A 17,864-nucleotide genomic window follows, 5' to 3' on the forward strand; every position below is an offset into this window, starting at 1 on the left:
GTCCAACTTGTTGAGTTTTTACTCAAGAGTGATTGATGTGCTACAGGAGAGAGATGGTTAGGTGGACTGTGTGTATTTAGATTTGGAGAAGGCCTTCGACAAGGTACATCATAAGAGACTAATGTGGAAACTGGAGCATATAGGAGGACTGAAGGGGAACCTCCTGGAATCGATGAGAGATTTTTTGAGAGACAGACAAATGAGGACAGTAATAAAGGATAGGCTGTCTGGATGGAGAGAAGTAACAAGTGGAGTCCCACAGGGCTCGGTGTTGGCGTCAGTAATGTTCCTGATTTATGTAAATGATATGGTAGATGTAGTGAACAGTTATGCAAGTCTGTTTGCTGATGATGCAACGATCATGAGGAAGGTAGAGGTTGATGAGGATTGTAAAATGCTGCAGGAGGATCTCGATAGAATACACGATTGGAGCCGGATGTGGGAAATGAAATTTAATGCAAAGAAATGTAAAATATTGGAAATGGGTAAAAGTACCAAGAGGCCATCATTGAAATATTTCATGGGTAACGAACCCATCACAAAAGCGAGAGAAGAGAAAGATTTGGGAGTGCTGGTCCAGGATAGTCTGTCACCTGAAAAACACATTAACAAGGCAGTTAGAGACGTATAAACTCCTGACTAATATAAGAGTAGCTTTTCATTATGTGGATGAGGAGATGATGAAAAAATTGATAGTGGCCATGATTCGCCCCAGGTTAGAATATGCAGCAGTAGTGTGGTCCCCACACAAAGAGAAAGATAAAAACAAGATTGAGAGAATACAAAGAACAGCAACCAAAATGGTCCCCAGTCTTGCAAATCTGTCGTATAGAGAGAGGCTAGAAAAGCTGGATTTGCCTTCCTTAGAAGAAAGGAGAAAGAGAAGAGACATGATTGCAATGTTCAGGACCATGGTGGGAGTAGATAAAATTGACAAAGAAGATTTGTTTGTAAGGGATAAGAGAGCAACAAGAGGACACAGAATGAAACTCAAGAAACCAAGCTGCTTGAAGGATATCAAGAAATACAGTTTTCCTTACAGATGTATAGACCTGTGGAATAGTCGGGACAAAGAGATCGTCCAGTCCAAAAACTTAAACGAGTTTAAAGCTAAATTTGACTTACTGAGAAACAGAGATGGGACCCCACAAGCATAGCTCATTTCCTGTACATCACAAGTAGGTAAATACACATACACCCACCTATACATACACACTCACACACTACATTACTCCTCATCTTCAAACCCCTCAAGGTCCTGCCAGCAGCTCAACACCTCTGGAGGAAGTGAGTTATCCATATTTTGTTGATTTGTATATTGACCTATATCTAAACTTCTAAACTTTTTACACAAATAAAGTATTGTTTTTTACATATACCCATGCGAGATGGAAGAAAGTTCAGCATCAGTATCAGTACCTAGCAAAAAGACTAGTGGTCATGTTGAGCACTAACAAAAGGCTTTGGATATTTTACATGTATACTTTGAACAAAAAAAAAAAATAAATAAATAAAACCTAGCGAGCAAAAATATGAAAGTCTAGGTGAGGCAGGCAAAGAGAGTGTTTTTATCTCGCTTGCAGGCGAGGAGGAGTATTCTACCTTTGTCACCCATTGGCTCAAAAAGTATTGGACGTATAGATTTCCCGACAGAAACATGATCTATCTATCTATCTATTGCCAGATGCCTCAATCCCGTTTGGGATGGCCACAAACACATCGCCTCCAAGTCGCCCTATCCCCCGCCATTTCACTGCCCTGCTCCCAACTCACACCCCCCTCTCTCATATACCTCTCCACCCCATCCCTCCATCTCATCCTCGACCTCCCTCTCCCTCTTCCCCGCTCCACCTCACTCACATACACTCTCTTCGTCAGTCTTTCACCCTCTATCCTCTCCACATGGCCAAACCACCTCAGTGTGTTCCTCATAACACTTCCTATCACATCCACATCCACACCACAGCGCTCCTTTATATCCTCATTCGTCAGCCTGTCTCTCCATGTGACTCCACAGGCTCCTCTTAAATAACTCATTTCCACTGCTCTCACTCTTGACTTGTGTCCTTCCAACAACGTCCAAGCTTCACTTCCATACATTAGAGTTGGTATCACAATACTGTCATGTAGTAACTTTTTCACTTCCATGCTCACTTCCCTGTTTCTTATTACTGCTTTCAAAGAACCAGCAACCTTTCTTCCCTGCTATACCCTTTCAAGCACTTCACCCTCCAAACCTCCATCCTTACTCATCACACTACCCAAGTACTTAAACGTACTCACATTTTCCAATTCCTCACCATACAACCTCGCTGTACATTCACTGACTTCACCTCTCTCAAAGACCATCACTTTACTCTTCCCTACATTCACCTTTAGATTCCGTTTCTTACACACTCTCCCAAACTCATCCACCAAGCCTTGCAGCTCCCCTTAGTCTTCACTCAACAACACAGTATCATCTGCAAACAACAGTACAGGGAGTTTCCAAACAATATCCTCTCTCACCAGGGCCACTCCAACATCCTCTACCCTACCTTGTACCTCCTTTATTACCCAATCCATGTATAGATTGAACAACCATGGAGACATGACACATCCCTGTTTCAAACCAACTTTCAAAGAGAAAAATTCACTTAGTTCACCATCCACAAGCACTGCAGCCTTCGCACCATCGTACATACTCTTCACAGCATTCAACAACGTCCCATCTACTCCATATATTCTTAACACTTTCCACAATCCTTGTCTATCCACCCTGTAATATGCTTTCTCCAAATCCATGAAAGCCGCATACAACTTCTTTCCCTTCTCTAGAAACTTTTCCACTAAAGATCTGAGAATGAATATCTGATCTACACAACCTCTTCCCTTCCTAAAGCCTCCCTGTTCTTCTCCAACTAATTTCTCTGTTCTTTCTCTAACTCTGTCAATAAATATCCTACCATACACTTTTCCTATAATACTAAGATGACAAATGCCCCTATGATTACCACACACTTCTTTTTCCATTTTTCCTTTGTACAAGGGAATAATTATACCTGACTTCCAATCCTCCGGGACTCTACCTTCCTCCCAGGCCAATCTCCACATCTTCCACATCCATTCTACTACTATCTCTCCCCCATGCTTCAGCATTTCACCACACTCTCCATCAATTCCTGGGGCTTTCCCCGATGTAACTTTCTTCATTGCTTCCACAACTTCTATCCTACAGATTTCTTCCAGTCTTCTCACCTCCCTCCTTCTCCCAGCCATTTCCCAGCCACTTACACTCGCATTACTTCCATCCTCTATGTTCAACAATTCCTTAAAGTGTTCTCTCCATCTGCTCACTTTTTCTCCCTTCTCCACTAGTAATCTACCATTTTTATCTTTCACTCCCCTGCTAACTTCACTTCCACCCTGTCTTACTCTCTTCACCTCTTTCCAGAACATTTTCTTACAGTCCCTCCACTTTACACTCAAATTCCTTCCAAATTCCTCATCCACTCTCTTCTTATTCTCTCTTACTAATCTTTTCACCTCTCTCTTTCTTTCTACATAGAACTCTCTCTTCCGCCTCTCAACTTCTTCCACGCCCCTATTTCTCATCCATTCACTGTATGCTTTCTTTTTTTGTGCCACAGCCTGTTTCACCTCTTCAGTCCACCTCGCTGTTCCTTGCACCCCCCTCCGTCTTCTCTTCCTTCCACACACCACACCACATGCTGCACATATTTCTTCTGTAAATATCCTACACACACCTTCCACGTCTCCCATCTGCTCCAATTCATATTTGCCCAATCGTTCCTCCACTTCTCTCTTATACTCTGCCTTTTTCTCATTCTCTTGTAACCTTTCCACTCTCCTTGCAACTACTCCTTCCTCTTGTCTTTCCCTTCTTCTATTCCTCCATCTTACTTGAATCCTAATTCTGGCCACCACCAAGTAGTGGTCAGAAAGTCCACTCCCATAAAATTCTACGTATGTACAGTAAATCCTCGTTTTTCACGCCGTGGAACATCCAAACCACACAAAACGCGAATCGTCAAATTGTGAAGTTAAGAATCAACGGGAAAAATAGAGGATCGTTCCAGTGGGTCATGTACCTACCCTATCAGAAAGTACTATAACACCAAACGTTTCTGCCCGGAATCGTGCTAAGTCTGTTCTTCGCTCTACTAAAAATAATTTCATCCATACTAAATGCTCTCAACTCTCCAACTCGAATTCTTCCCGCTCCTTCTGGCACCTTGCCAAAAATCTTTCTAACAACTTTACCTCATCATCCTTCCCTCCTCTTTTCTACTCTGATGGTTCTGTAGCTATTTCTTCTACTGATAAAGCAGATCTCTTCGCACAGACTTTCTCCTCCAATTCCACCTTAGACGATTCCGGTGCTGTTCCTCCATCACTTCCCCCCTCTGACTTCCTCATGGCTGACATTAAAATTTCTTCAGTTGATGTATTTTCTGCCATTACTGGCCTCAGTACTAACAAGGCATATGGGCCTGAGGGGGTCCCTCCTGTTGTTCTCAAGAACTGTGCTTCTGTGCTTACACCCTGCCTAGGCAAACTATTTCGCCTTTGTCTGTCAACTTGTACCTTTCCTTCTTGCTGGAAGTTTGCTCTCATTCAGCCAGTCCCAAAGAAGGGTGACCACTCCCAACCCTCCAACTATCGTCCAATTGCTTTAACGTCCTGTATTTCAAAAGTTTTCGAGTCAATTCTTAATAAAAAAATTTTAAGGCATCTTTCCTATCACAACCTTCTTTCCGATCGTCAGTATGGGTTCCGTCAGGGACGCTCCACTGGCGATCTTCTCACCTACCTTTCAGACTCCTGGTCATCCTCCTTTCGGGACTTTGGCGAAAGCTTTGCCATTGCACTTGACATCTCAAAGGCTTTCGATCGAGTCTGGCACAAATCTTTAATTTCCAAACTGCCCTCCTACGGTTTCTATCCTTCTATCTGTACCTTCATCGCTAGCTTCCTTTCTGGTCGTTCTATAGCTGCTGTCGTAGACGGCCATCGTTCTTCTCCTAGATCTATCAACAGTGGTGTTCCTCAGGGCTCTGTCCTATCACCAACTCTCTTCCTTTTATTCATCAATGATCTTCTAAGCTGTACATCTAACCCTATCCACTCATACGCTGATGACTCCACCCTTCACCTTTCCATTCGGTTCCCGCAACGCCCATCTCAACAGTTACTTCAAGAAACAAGGGATGAGGCTATGGCACACCTAATGTCTGACTTGGCTCATATCTCTGACTGGGGTAAAAATAATATGGTTGTCTTTAATGCTTCTAAGACTCAGTTCTTGCACCTATCAACCCGACAAAATCTTCCACAGGTATACCCACTAATGTTTAATAATATTCAGATTAATCCTGCATCATCCTTGAACATGCTTGGGGTTTCATTTACTCGGGACTTATCTTGGAAAGATCATATTACATCTCTTGTAAAATCTGCTTCCAAGAGATTGGGTGTGCTAAGCCGACTCCGCTCTTTCTTTACCCCTGCACAATTGTTGACTCTATACAGGGGTTTTATCCGCCCCTGTGTGGAGTACAACTCTCATGTGTGGGGAGGCTCCCCACATACAGCTCTTCTCAATAGGGTGGAGTCAAAGGCTTTTCGTCTCATTAACTCTCCTCCTCTTACTGACTCCCTTCAACCTCTGTCTCTTCGCCGCACTGTTGCATCTTTATCTCTTTTCTATCGCTACTTTAATGGTCACTGCTCCTCTGAACTGTCTGCTTGCATTCCTCCACCTCTACGACGGGCGCGTAGCACCCGTCTGGCAGCAAACTCTCATCCCTTTTCTGTCCAACTCTCTAATGCAAGAGTTAACCGTTACTCCCAGTCTTTCATTCATGCAACAGGTCAGCTCTGGAACTGTCTCCCTCTGTCTGTATTTCCTCCTGCCTATGATCTCCAGTCTTTCAAACGCAGTGTGTCCAGGCATCTCAAAATGATCGGATCTTGAATTTGGCTCTCTATTGTATTTTGTTTTTCTCTTGGAGGGAACTGTTACTGCGGGCTCATGGCCTTTGGTTCCTTCTTCCTCGCATTAAAAAAAAAAAAAAAAAAAAAAAAAACAGGCCCTACTCAAAATTTAATGAAGAGTGTTTACTAGTGCTAAAACAGCAGAACACAATAAACATGTACCTGAAAAGACATTAAAGCTGTTATAAAGAGCTGCAACACCAAAAATCCTTACCAGAAATAAAGTGAAGATTGGCTCGAGTTGCAGGTGAAGGTGTGTTGAGGGTAGATGGACAAGTTACTAGGTGACATGGGCCTCTCTGAGGAAGCCCCATCACCTAAGCTCTCGAAGTTGAACTCAGGCTCCAGCACCTCCACTTCCTCTCTGTCCACTTCTCCTTCATCCACCCAAGCTGGCACGTCCAAGTCTTGCAGAAAAGCAGCCACATTCTGTCTCTCATGAATATCGTGTGGTCTGGGCTTGTCTCTGTTCCTTTATGTTTCTGTTGTAGGCGGCCATCACTTGAGACCTTAGATCACTCAAGGTCGATAGGATGTTGGTAGCCTCAGGCATAGTCCCGGTGTATGCATCGAAGGTGGTTGCCATATCGGTTATTTGTGGACAGGATGGTCGTAAGATGGTCGCCAACAAATGAGCATCAGTATGAGTCGTCGGCTCCCGGCTGGGAGCATCGAATTGTGGGGAAATTCGCGAACTGTGAGACAGATCAGGAACTTTTTCTTGTGCGAAAAACAAGGCAACGAAGTAAAATGAGTCCAAACATGAGGACTTACTGTACATGAAATAACAATGTAACATCTTTGATAAAAAAATCACTGTTACGTAGGCGGGAATATAACGATTACTGTGCGTGCATGAGGAAAGTGAAGCACAGGCATGGGTACCCAGTAGTTTTTTGCAATTTACCCAGAAACTATGAGGTGCATGAAAAATCTGCAGATACCCTGAGAAAGTCCATGAAATTATACACAAGATTATGAAATAAAAACATAACCTCTGTGTGAAAAACGTTTGCATTAGAGCTCCCTGAACAGAAAATCAGTTACATGTAGGAAATATCTTATGGTTTTTAGCTGTATTCTCAAAAACTAAAAATCGTATCAAAAAGCCGCAAACTTTTTTAGAAAGCTGATGAAATTCTCTTTCTAAACACCTAAAAATTTTTTGCATGACGGAAAACATTCGAGCTATGATGTTGGGAAGTGACAGTGATGTTCCAGAATGTTTATTCACACCGACCTAATGTACTTTTATTCATCTCCCCCCCCCCCCGGCAAGAACAAACTTCAGTGAATAAGATTATGTAGGTTTTATGGCAATATATATATGTTAGGGTGGCAAAAATAAGGTGAGAATACATGTTTTCATAGGCGCACAGGGGGGCTGGCAGAGAGGGGAGGTGGAACAAAATTGTGAGCCAAAATACTTACCGAAACTTATTGTGTGTGAAAGGGTTAAAATTCTATTATCAACAGAAAATATTCTGACACTACAGGCTCAATAAAAGTGTTAATTTCCAGCTTGATCCATACGTATTTGACTATGAGATGTTTGCTTAATTAAGCCATGGATTGCGAACCACAGCTCAGGCTGGGTAGCATCGCACTGCGAGCCACAGCTCAGGCTGTGCTAACCTTCCAGTGGTCATGCATCACCACTAACTACTCCACTCCTCACAAAATTATGCATGGCACTACATAAAGACGGAGAGAGAGAGATTTTTTTTCTCTTTCACCAGATGATGCCCTGGATGTTTATCTTCAAGTTTACAATAAATAAAAACTTAAAAAAAATAATAATAATTTTTTCACTACATCCCTACGCAAGCTTACACATGGCACTACGCAAAGGTGAAGAGAGAGAAAGATTTTTTTTTTTCACTGGATGCTTATCTTCAAGTTTATAATAAACAAAAACTTGTTTTTTTTTTGTTTTTTTTGGTGGACCCACGGGTTGAGATAAAAAAAAGGTAATTGCACAATCCATGGACTAAAGCAACATTCTGCATTTTTTTAAATTGCTGAGTGGACAAGACAGCTTGTAGTATTTCCTCTTCTGATTAAAGATGCTCAAACTATGCTCTGTATATATGTGATGCAATGTAATATACAAAACTTTGGGGCAAATGAGGGTGAAAATTCACACAAAAGTATGGTCGAATGAAATTTGGTCCTCATTTAATTTTTCCCTCATGTTATTATATATTGCTTGTGTGGTTTTGCTGAGACTTTACTACTTCAATCTGATGACAAACTATTATGATATTCTTGCTACCAGATGATTTTATTCAACATGAGAGACTTTTCAAACTGTAAGTCACATATAAACTTCATAAACTCATAAATCCTGCACAACTACCAGGCTCAACTACACTCAACAAAATTAGCGACTCATCTAAACTGAATAAAATTGTCTGGTAGATGCAAGAGCAAACAAAACAATGCATTTTCAGGCTTAACGAGTTAAGTGTATGTTTTGTGGGATTTTCAACCATATAAGTGGAGAAACAATGGTTCTTGTAAATGAAACAAAATTATATGGTACATACCTGTACTAGTTTTAGGACAGTTAACTCTAAAGAAATAATTGAAACCCCAGAGTATTCTATCGCCATGTCGTAACTGTTGTTTTTCAGTTACCTGGGAAAAGAATAAAAACTGATAGTTAATACTGAAATGAAAATATTTCATGCAATGTATTACAAAAATCATAAAAGTATCATGCCATTACTAGAGTTATAATTCACAAGCATCTCAACATCCCCCCCCACCTCCTCTAATTTTAAGAAAACCTGTATTAGGTTCTTTTTATCCAAAGATGCCTGTTGTACAGCAGGAAAAAGAAATCACATATGTGACACGACTAACAAAAGTATGAAAGTCAAAGGTGGTACTCTGCATACTTGAGGGTCAAAAGTGGATATTTCCATTTCAGAGCCTAAAAGAATGGAGGTCTGATTAACCCCTTCAGCATAATGATGTACTATTTTATTCTGGCTCATGCTACACAATTTCATTCAACCTGGGAAAGACATCCTCAAGCTGAAAGGGTTAGAAACAGTCTAATTTAACCCCTTTAGCCAGAGCACATGTTTAAAAAGTATTCTGCTCAATGCCAGGTGATTTTATTATGCTTAGATAAGATGTTCTTGGGTAGAAGGGTTAACCAGAAAAGAAGTGATCCAAACTGCTTCAGAAAACACTCAGTTCAACTGTTTAGTACACTACTGCAGTTTCAGTATAATTTATTTAGGGAATGTATGTTCGACATTAACCCCTTCAACCTTTGCTAAGTCCTTTGTTCACAGGAGACATCCATAGGGATATGGTAAAGAGGTTAACACATCTGAAGAATGCCAGTATTTTGTTGAGACTGGAGAGATTTATCTCAGATCTAAAATCACACCATATATTTGGTAACACAAATTAGTTTTATAATGCAAAATAGCAAATGAATTCCTTACTTGTGAGCCGTTGACACACGTTCTTGCATTTGGTAGTGGTTCAATGAAGAGATCTGACTTTTCAATGGAGAGAACACAATGGTGAGTCTCAATACCCACTCCCGACAGCTGGATATCATTGGGTTCACTCCCAGCATCAGGTCGGCCAACCAGTGTGCGCTCCTAATCAGACAACAATCCGTTGCATTAGTAGGAATAATTAGACAACTTAGCTACTATGCTCATAATGATCCTGTTTCTCTGATTATTGATTTCAATTTCCTTATTCTTCAACAATTCAGAACCATACAAACCACAAAATAATTTTCAAATTGTAAAATTTGATTACTTACATAAAGCTCTCTCATTTTGTTCCAAAATACGCAGACAGTCCAATGAAAACTAAATTCTGTACTATAACAGGACAAATATTATGGATTCATTTAAGCAAAGGAAGTGTTTTTTGTGATACAGTACTCTATTCTCAGTGTGTGTGTGTTTGTGTGTGTGTGTGTGTGTGTGTGTGTGTGTGTGTTCTTACCTAATTGTATCTTTACAGGAATGAGTCAAGCTCGTACTGTCCCGTGTCTTAAACCATATTTATCGTACATATCCTTAAATTTGTGAATTGTTTTGGCACACACTATTTCATTCAGTAGTGCATTCCATTGATCAATTGCTCTGTTTGGGAAACCGAATTTCCTTACGTCTTTATCACCTCTCTTCTTATGCAGTTTTTTGCAGTGTCCCCTTGCTGATGCTTCTCCATATGTTAAGTAATCATTTATGTCTATTTTCTCCTTCCCTGATATGCACTTATATAGCATTATCATGTCACCTCTTTTCCTTCTCTCCTGTAGTGTTGCTAGATTCAGTTTATTTAGTCTTTCTTCGTAGCTTAGGTCCCTTAAGCTTGGTATCCATCTTGTAGTGGCCCTTTGAACTTTTTCAATCTTGTCTATGTGCTTTTTGAGATGAGGACTCCAGACTACTGATGCATATTCCAGGGTTGGTCTAATGAATGATGTTATTATCCTTCTTAGCATGTCTTCATTTATGTGTGTGTGTGTGTATTTACCTATTAGTATTTACCTATTTGTAGTATACAGGAATTGAGCAATGCTCGTGTTGTCCTGTCTCCATATCCACATTTATCAAGTCTACCTTTACACACATGAATGTTTTTCTCATGCACCACCTCTTTGTCTAAGTCGTTCGAAATATTTAAGTATTTACCTAATATACCTAATTGTGATATACACGGAATGTACTATGCTCGAGGGTTTCCGTCGCTGTTTCTCAGTAAGTCGAATTTAGCTTTAAACTCGTTTAAGTTTTTAGACTGGACGATCTCTTTGTCCAGGCTATTCCATAAGTCTATACTTCTGTAAGGAAAGCTATATTTCTTGATATCCTTCAAGCAGCTTCACTTTTTCAATTTCATTCCGTGTCCTCTTGTTGCTCTCTTATCCCATACAAACAGATCTTCTTTGTCAATTTTATCTACTCCCACCATGGTCCTGAACACCGCAATCATGTCTCCCCTCTTTCTCCTTTCCTCTAACGAAGGCAAATCCAGTTTTTCCAGCTTCTCTCTGTATGACAGGTCTGTCAGACTGGGGACCATCTTGGTTGCTGTTCTTTGTATTCTCTCAATCTTGTTTATATATTTCTTTTTGTGTGGGGACCACACTACCGCTGCATATTCTAACCTGGGGCGGATCATGGCCACTATCAATATTTTCATCATTTCCTCATCCATATAGTGAAATGCTACTCTTATGTTAGTCAAGAGTTTATAAGTCTCTCCAACTATCTTGTTAATGTGCTTTTCTGGTGACAAACTATCTTGGACCAGCACTCCCAAATCTTTCTCTTCTCTCCTTTTTGTGATTAATTCATTACCCAAAAAATAATTCAGTGATGGTCTCCTGGTACTTTTACCCATTTCCAATATTTTACATTTCTTTACATTAAATTTCATTTCCCACGTCCGGCTCCAATTGTGTATCCTATCCAAATCCTCCTGTAGTATTTTACAATCCTCCTCAACCTCTATCTTCCTCAAGATCTTTACATCATCAGCAAACAGACTTGCATAACTGTTCACTCCATCTACCATATCATTTACGTAAATCAGGAACATTACTGGCGCCAACACTGAGCCTTGAGGGACTCCATTTGTTACTTCTCTCCATCCAGACATCTTTTCCTTTATTACTGTCCTCATTTGTCTGTCTCTCAAAAAGTCTCTCATCCATTCCAGAAGTTTCCCCTTTAGTCCTCCTATATATTCTAGTTTCCACATTAGTCTCTTATGAGGTACCTTGTCAAAGGCCTTCTCTAAGTCTAAGTACACACAATCCACCCAACCATCTCTCTCCTGTACCACATCAATCGCTCTTGAGTAAAAGCTCAACAAGTTAGAAACACATGACCTTCCACTTCTGAATCCAAACTGACATTCAGCCAAAATATTCATCTCTTCCAGATATTTTATCCATCTGTCTTTCAGGATTCTCTCACACAATTTTGCGACCAAGCTGGTTAGAGACACTGGTCTATAATTCAGGGGTTCTTCCCTGTTTCCTCCCTTGTAAATTGGTACCACATTTGCCCTCTTCCATTCTTTTGGCACTTTCCCCTCTTCCAGTGAGCATACAATTAAGCTGTCAATTTTATCTGCCAGTTGTTCTCTGCATTTCTTCAGTACCCAATTAGAAATTCCATCAGGTCCTGGGGCTTTCCTTACATTTTGAGTTTCCAGTAATTTATACACTTCCTGTACCTCCACTTTTATATCTTTCATCACCGGAACATTTCTAATCACTCCCTCCCCTTCCACAAGCTCCTCTTCTTTAGTGAAAACTGACTGGAAACGTTTGTTCATTATTTCTGCTTGCATTGCCGCATCCTTAAAGACCTCTCCTTCTACTTTCAGTTTGGTGATTCCTTCTTTTTGTTTCAATTTGCCATTAACAAATCTATAAAACAGTTTGGGTTCATCCTTGCATTTGTCTATTATACCTTTTTCAAAATTCCTCTCTTCTTCTCTACGTATTCTTGTGTATTCATTTCTTGTTCTTTTATATTCTTCCTTTGTTCTGTCGTTACCTCTCTTTCTCCAATAGTTCCATGCCTTATCTCTCTCTTTTTTTGCTATCATACACCTTCTATTAAACCACTCCTTTTTCCTGTTTTCTTTCCCTCTTACTCTTGGTACAAATTTTTCCACACCCAAAATATAGAGGTCTAGAAAGATATCCCACTTCCTCTGTATCTCTCTTGTTTCTCTGAATTTTCTCCAATCCGCATTTTCAAAAAAGTTTCTCAATCCTGTAAAATTTGCTTTCCCAAAGTTGTATCTTCCCTGTCTATGAAGCTCGTCTCTTGGCTCGACGTTTCCTATTAACATCTGGAACTCAATGACCACATGATCACTTTTTCCCAAAGGACAGAGATATTCCAATGATTCTATTACATCAGGTTCTTTGGTGAACAGTAAATCTAACCTTGCTGGTGTGTCCTCACCTAGAAACCGTGTCTCTTCTTTGACCCATTGCGTCATCACATTATTCATTATTATATTTAATAACATAGTGCCCCACGAATCCTCGCCGCCTCCCGAGTACCATTCCTCCCAGTTCACCTCTTTACAATTAAAGTCACCCACCAAAATAATATTATTGCTTATCTCAATTATTTTTTGCAAGTAGTTAGCCATATCTAACAACATCTCATGGTATTCGTCATCCTTCCATGCTCTCGTCTTTGGGGGAACATACACTACCGCCATATCTCTCTTAACATTCTCTCCAGTTTCTAATATCATATATATCACTTCAGCCCTGCCTTCTCCCATTTCCACAGTATCTACCTTTATGTTGTTCTTCACTGCTATCATCACTCCTCCTCCCTTTTTTTCTTTTCTGTCTTTTCTCCACAGTTTGTATTTACCATCTCCCAAATGAACATCAATATCTTCTCTTAATTTGGTCTCTACAAAGCACATGACATCAGGTTCATGTTCTCTCAAGAAATCATTAATTTCGATCCTTGTCGATATGAAACCATCCACATTAGTATATATCACCTTCAAATTATTTTTTGACATTATTAATACCCTCTTCTCTCCTACTCTCTGTCCGTACCACTTCCTCAACTTCTGATCTTTCACAACCATCCCCCTTAGTTTCCTTCACTTCTATTTCCTTAAATACCATTTCCTTACTTTCATATCCAATACTCTCCCAAAAAAAGTATTACATTCTTCCTCTGTCCTCTTATCATTTTTTTCCTTTACTTCTTCCTTTAATGATTTTAAAACTTCTCTTTCTTCTTCATTCAGATCTTATTATAATGTATTTTCCATCCCCGCCTCTTTGCTTAATTTCCATATCACTTTAAGTATCTCATTTATTACACTTTCTGATGTAAACTTGACTCTCATTGGTCTTGTTTCCCCTTTCTTGTAAGGCCCTATCCTCCTTACTTCCTCAATTTCTTTCACCCACTTGTCTCCTTCGGGGTCAATCTTGCCTAATATTCCTCTCACCTGGTTCGTGTCTCTCTCGACTCTTACGAACCTAACCTTTTCTTCCTCTTCCCTGTTTCCAAATACTACCACACATCTGTTCCTTTCTACAGTTTCTCTCACTATTTTCTCTTTTTTGTTCAGTATTTTCACTACATTTTCTTCCATTTCTTTCTTGTTCATTTCCCTTTCTTCCTGGATGATCTCTCTTAAGCTAACCACTTCTTTCTGTTCTTTTTCTACGTGTGCCCACTTTGCCTTATGTTCTTCTAATACATTACTCACCTTCTCCATTTTATTAGTACTCTCTTCTAGTTTCCTCCTTAGTTCAACATTTTCCCGCTTCAAATTCCTAATCTCTTCGTTGGCTGTTTCAATGGACTGGATCAGACTCTGTATGGTAGTTTCCGTATTTTCTGACACATCCTTTTATCACTAGATTCTCTACTTTCTTTTCGAGTTCACTAATCCTCATAATTAATGTTTTAACCAGGTCCATGACATTGGTATTAGCATCAAATCCTTGAAATTCTAGACCCTCATTGTTTATATTTTCGGCCATGTTTGATGTTGGTTAAATACCAAAACAGCTGTTACCGAAAAAAAACTACAAACATTCATGTACAATCTAGTCAATAAATCTTTACATTTTTGGTAGTCTATTAACTTTCATTACTTTGAATTTAAATCAAGACCTTAGGAGACAGGACAGACAAAATTCCTGAAACTACTTAAGGTTAGCAGCAATGGCTGGGATGTCCGCTCTCTCCGTGTGTGTGTGTGTGTGTGTGTGTGTATTTAACTAATTGTGTTTACCTAATTGTGATATACAGGAAATGAGCTACGCTCGTGGGGTCCTGTCTCTGTTTCCCAGTAAGTCAAATTTAGTTTTAAACGCGTTTAAGTTTTTAGACTGGATGATCTCTTTGTCCATGCTATTCAATAGGTCTATACATCTATAAGGAAAACTATATTTCTTGATATCCTTCAAGCTTGGCTTCTTCAGTTTCATCCCGTGTCCTCTTGTTGCTCTCTTATCCCATACAAACAGATCCTCTTTGTCAATTTTGTCTACTCCCACCATGGTCCTGAACACTGCAACAATGTCGCCTCTCTTTCTCCTTTCTTCTAAGGAAAGCAAATCCAGCTTTTCCAGCCACTCTCTGTACGACAGATTTGCCAGACTGGGGACCATTTTGGTTGCAGTTCTTTGTATTCTCTCAATCTTGTTTATATCTTTCTTTTTGTGTGGGGACCACACTACTGCTGCATATTCTAACCTGGGGCGAATCATGGCCACTAATAATTTTTCCATCATCTCCTCATCCATATAATGAAAAGCTACTCTTATATAGTCAGGAGTTTATAAGTCTCTCTAACTACCTTGTTAATGTGTTTTTCAGGTGATAAACTGTCCTGGACCAGCATTCCCAAATCTTTCTCTTCTCTTGCTTTTGTGATGGGTTCATTACCCATCAAATAACTCAATGATGGCCACTTGGTACTTTTACCCATTTGCAATATTTTATATTTCTTTGCATTAAATTTCATTTCTCACATCCGGCTCCAATCGTGTATCCTATCGAGATCCTCCTGCAGCATTTTACAATCTTCCTCAACCTCTACCTTCCTCAAGATCATTGCATCATCAGCAAATAGACTTGCATAACTATTCACCCCGTCTACCATATCATTTACATAAATCAGGAACATTACTGGCGCGAACACCGAGCCCTGTCTGACTCCACTTGTTACTTCCCTCCATCCAGACAACCTATCCTTTATTACTGTCCTCATTTGTCTGTCCCTCAAAAAGTCTCTCATCCATTCCAGGACTTTCTCCTTCAGTCCTCCTATTTGCCCTAGTATCCACATTAGTCTTTTATGAGGTACCTTGTCGAAGGCCTTCTCCAAATCTAAATACACACAATCCACCCAACCATCTCTCTCCTGTAGCACGTCAATCGCTCGAGTAAAAACTTAACAAGTTGGAAACATATGACCTTCCACTTCTAAATCCAAACTGGCTATCAGCCAAAATATTCATCTCTTCCAGATATTTTATCCATCTATCTTTCAGAATTCCTTCGCACAATTTTGCGACCATGCTGGTTAGAGACACGGGTCTATAATTCAGGGGTTCTTCCTTGTTTCTACCCTTATAAATTGGTACCACATTTGCCCTCATCTATTCTTGAGGCACTTTCCCCTCTTCCAGACAGCACACAATTAAACTGTGAATCTTATCTGCCAGTTGTTTTCTGCATTCCTTCAGTACCCAATTAGAAATTCCATCTGGTCATGGGGCTTTCCTTACATCTTGAGTTTCCAGTATTTTATACACTACCTGTACTTCCAATTTTATATCTTTTATCACTACATTTCTAGTCACTCCCTCCCATTCCACAAACTCTTTTCATTAGTGAAAACTGATTGGAAACATTTGTTCATTATTTCTGTTTGGATTGCTGCATAATTTTAGAACTCTCCTTCAACTTTCAGTTTGGTGATTCCTTCCTTTTGTTTCTGTTTGTCATTGACAAATCTATAAAACAGTTTGGGTTTATCCTTACATTTATCTATTATACTTGTTTCAAAATTTCTCCCTTCCTTTCTACGTATTCTTGTGTATTCATTTCTAGTTCTTTTTTATTCTTCCTTTCTTCTGTTGCTACCTCTCTTTCTCCAGTTGTTCCACGCCGTGTCTCTCTTTTTTTGCTATCATACACTTTCTATTAAACCACTCCTTTTTCCTGTTTTCTTTCCTCCTTACTCTTGGCACAAATTTTTCCACTCCCGAATTATAGAGACCTAGAAAAATATCCCACTCCCTCTGTATCTCTCTTGCTTCTCTGAAATTTTTCCAATCTGCATTTTCGGAAAATTTTTCTCAATCCTGTAAAGTTTGCTTTCCCAAAGTTGTATCCTCCCTGCCTATAAAGCTCGTCTCTTGGCTCCACGTTCCCTGTTATCATCTGGAACTCAATGACCACAGGACCACTTTTTCCAATAGGACACAGATATTTCAAGGATTCTATTACACAGGGTTCTTTGGTAAACAGTAAGTCTTGTCTTCCTGGTGCGTCCTCACCTTGGAACCGTGTCTCTTCTTTGACCCATTGCGACATCACATTGTTCATTTTTATATTTAATAAGATAGTGCCCCACAAATCTTCACTACCTCCTGAATCCCATTCCTCCCAGTTCGCCTCTTTACAATTAAAGTCGCCCATTAAAATTATATTGTTGCTTTTCTCAATCATTTTCTGTAAATAACTAGCAATGTCTGACAACATTTCCTGGTATTCATCACCACTCCATGCTCTTGCCTTAGGGGGAACATACACTACTGCCATACCTCTCTTCATATTCTCTCTAGTTTCTAATTTCATATTTATCACTTCAGCCATGCTTTCTCCCATTCCCACGGTATCTACATTTATGTTGTTCTTCATTACTATCATCACTCCTCCTCCCGTTTTTTTTTTTTTTTCCTGTCTCTTCTCCACAGTTTGTATTTACCATCTCCCATATCTTCTCTTAATTTGGTCTCTATAAAGCACATAACATCATGTTCATGTACCCTCAAAATTCATTTATTTCTATCCTTGCCGATATTAAGCCACCAACATTGGTATATGCCACCTTCCAATTATTTTTAATGTTTTTTATACTCTCTTTTCTCCTTCTCTCCGCCAGTACCACTTCCTTAATTTCTGATCCATGACTTTCTGACCACTACTTGGTGGTGGCCAGAATTAGGATTCAAGTAAGATGGAGGAATAGAAGAAGGGAAAGACGAGAGGAAGGAGTAGTTGCAAGGAGAGTGGAAAGGTTACAAGAGGATAAGAAAAGGCAGAGTATAAGAGAAAAGTGGAGGAACGATCGGG

The 17,864-nt window shown here is 39.8% G+C and overlaps 1 protein-coding gene across 5 annotated transcripts in view; it reads right to left on the minus strand.

The window, feature by feature from the left end:
* Khc-73 (Kinesin heavy chain 73) overlaps positions 1–17,864 on the minus strand; it is a 1,251,394-nt gene that overhangs the window by 658,949 nt on the left and 574,581 nt on the right. For all 5 annotated transcript variants that reach the window (XM_080267622.1, XM_080267621.1, XM_080267623.1 and 2 more), the window contains exons 12-13: positions 9,462–9,623; positions 8,547–8,637 (exon numbers count right to left, since the gene is read on the minus strand). In XM_080267622.1, the coding sequence (XP_080123748.1) occupies positions 8,547–8,637; positions 9,462–9,623 (253 nt within the window). The remainder of the gene's footprint in view (positions 1–8,546; positions 8,638–9,461; positions 9,624–17,864) is intronic.

Source organism: Coenobita brevimanus, chromosome 24 (assembly GCF_032717465.1).
Source record: "Coenobita brevimanus isolate Jiangsu-jjx chromosome 24, ASM3271746v2, whole genome shotgun sequence".
Taxonomy (NCBI): domain Eukaryota; kingdom Metazoa; phylum Arthropoda; class Malacostraca; order Decapoda; family Coenobitidae; genus Coenobita; species Coenobita brevimanus.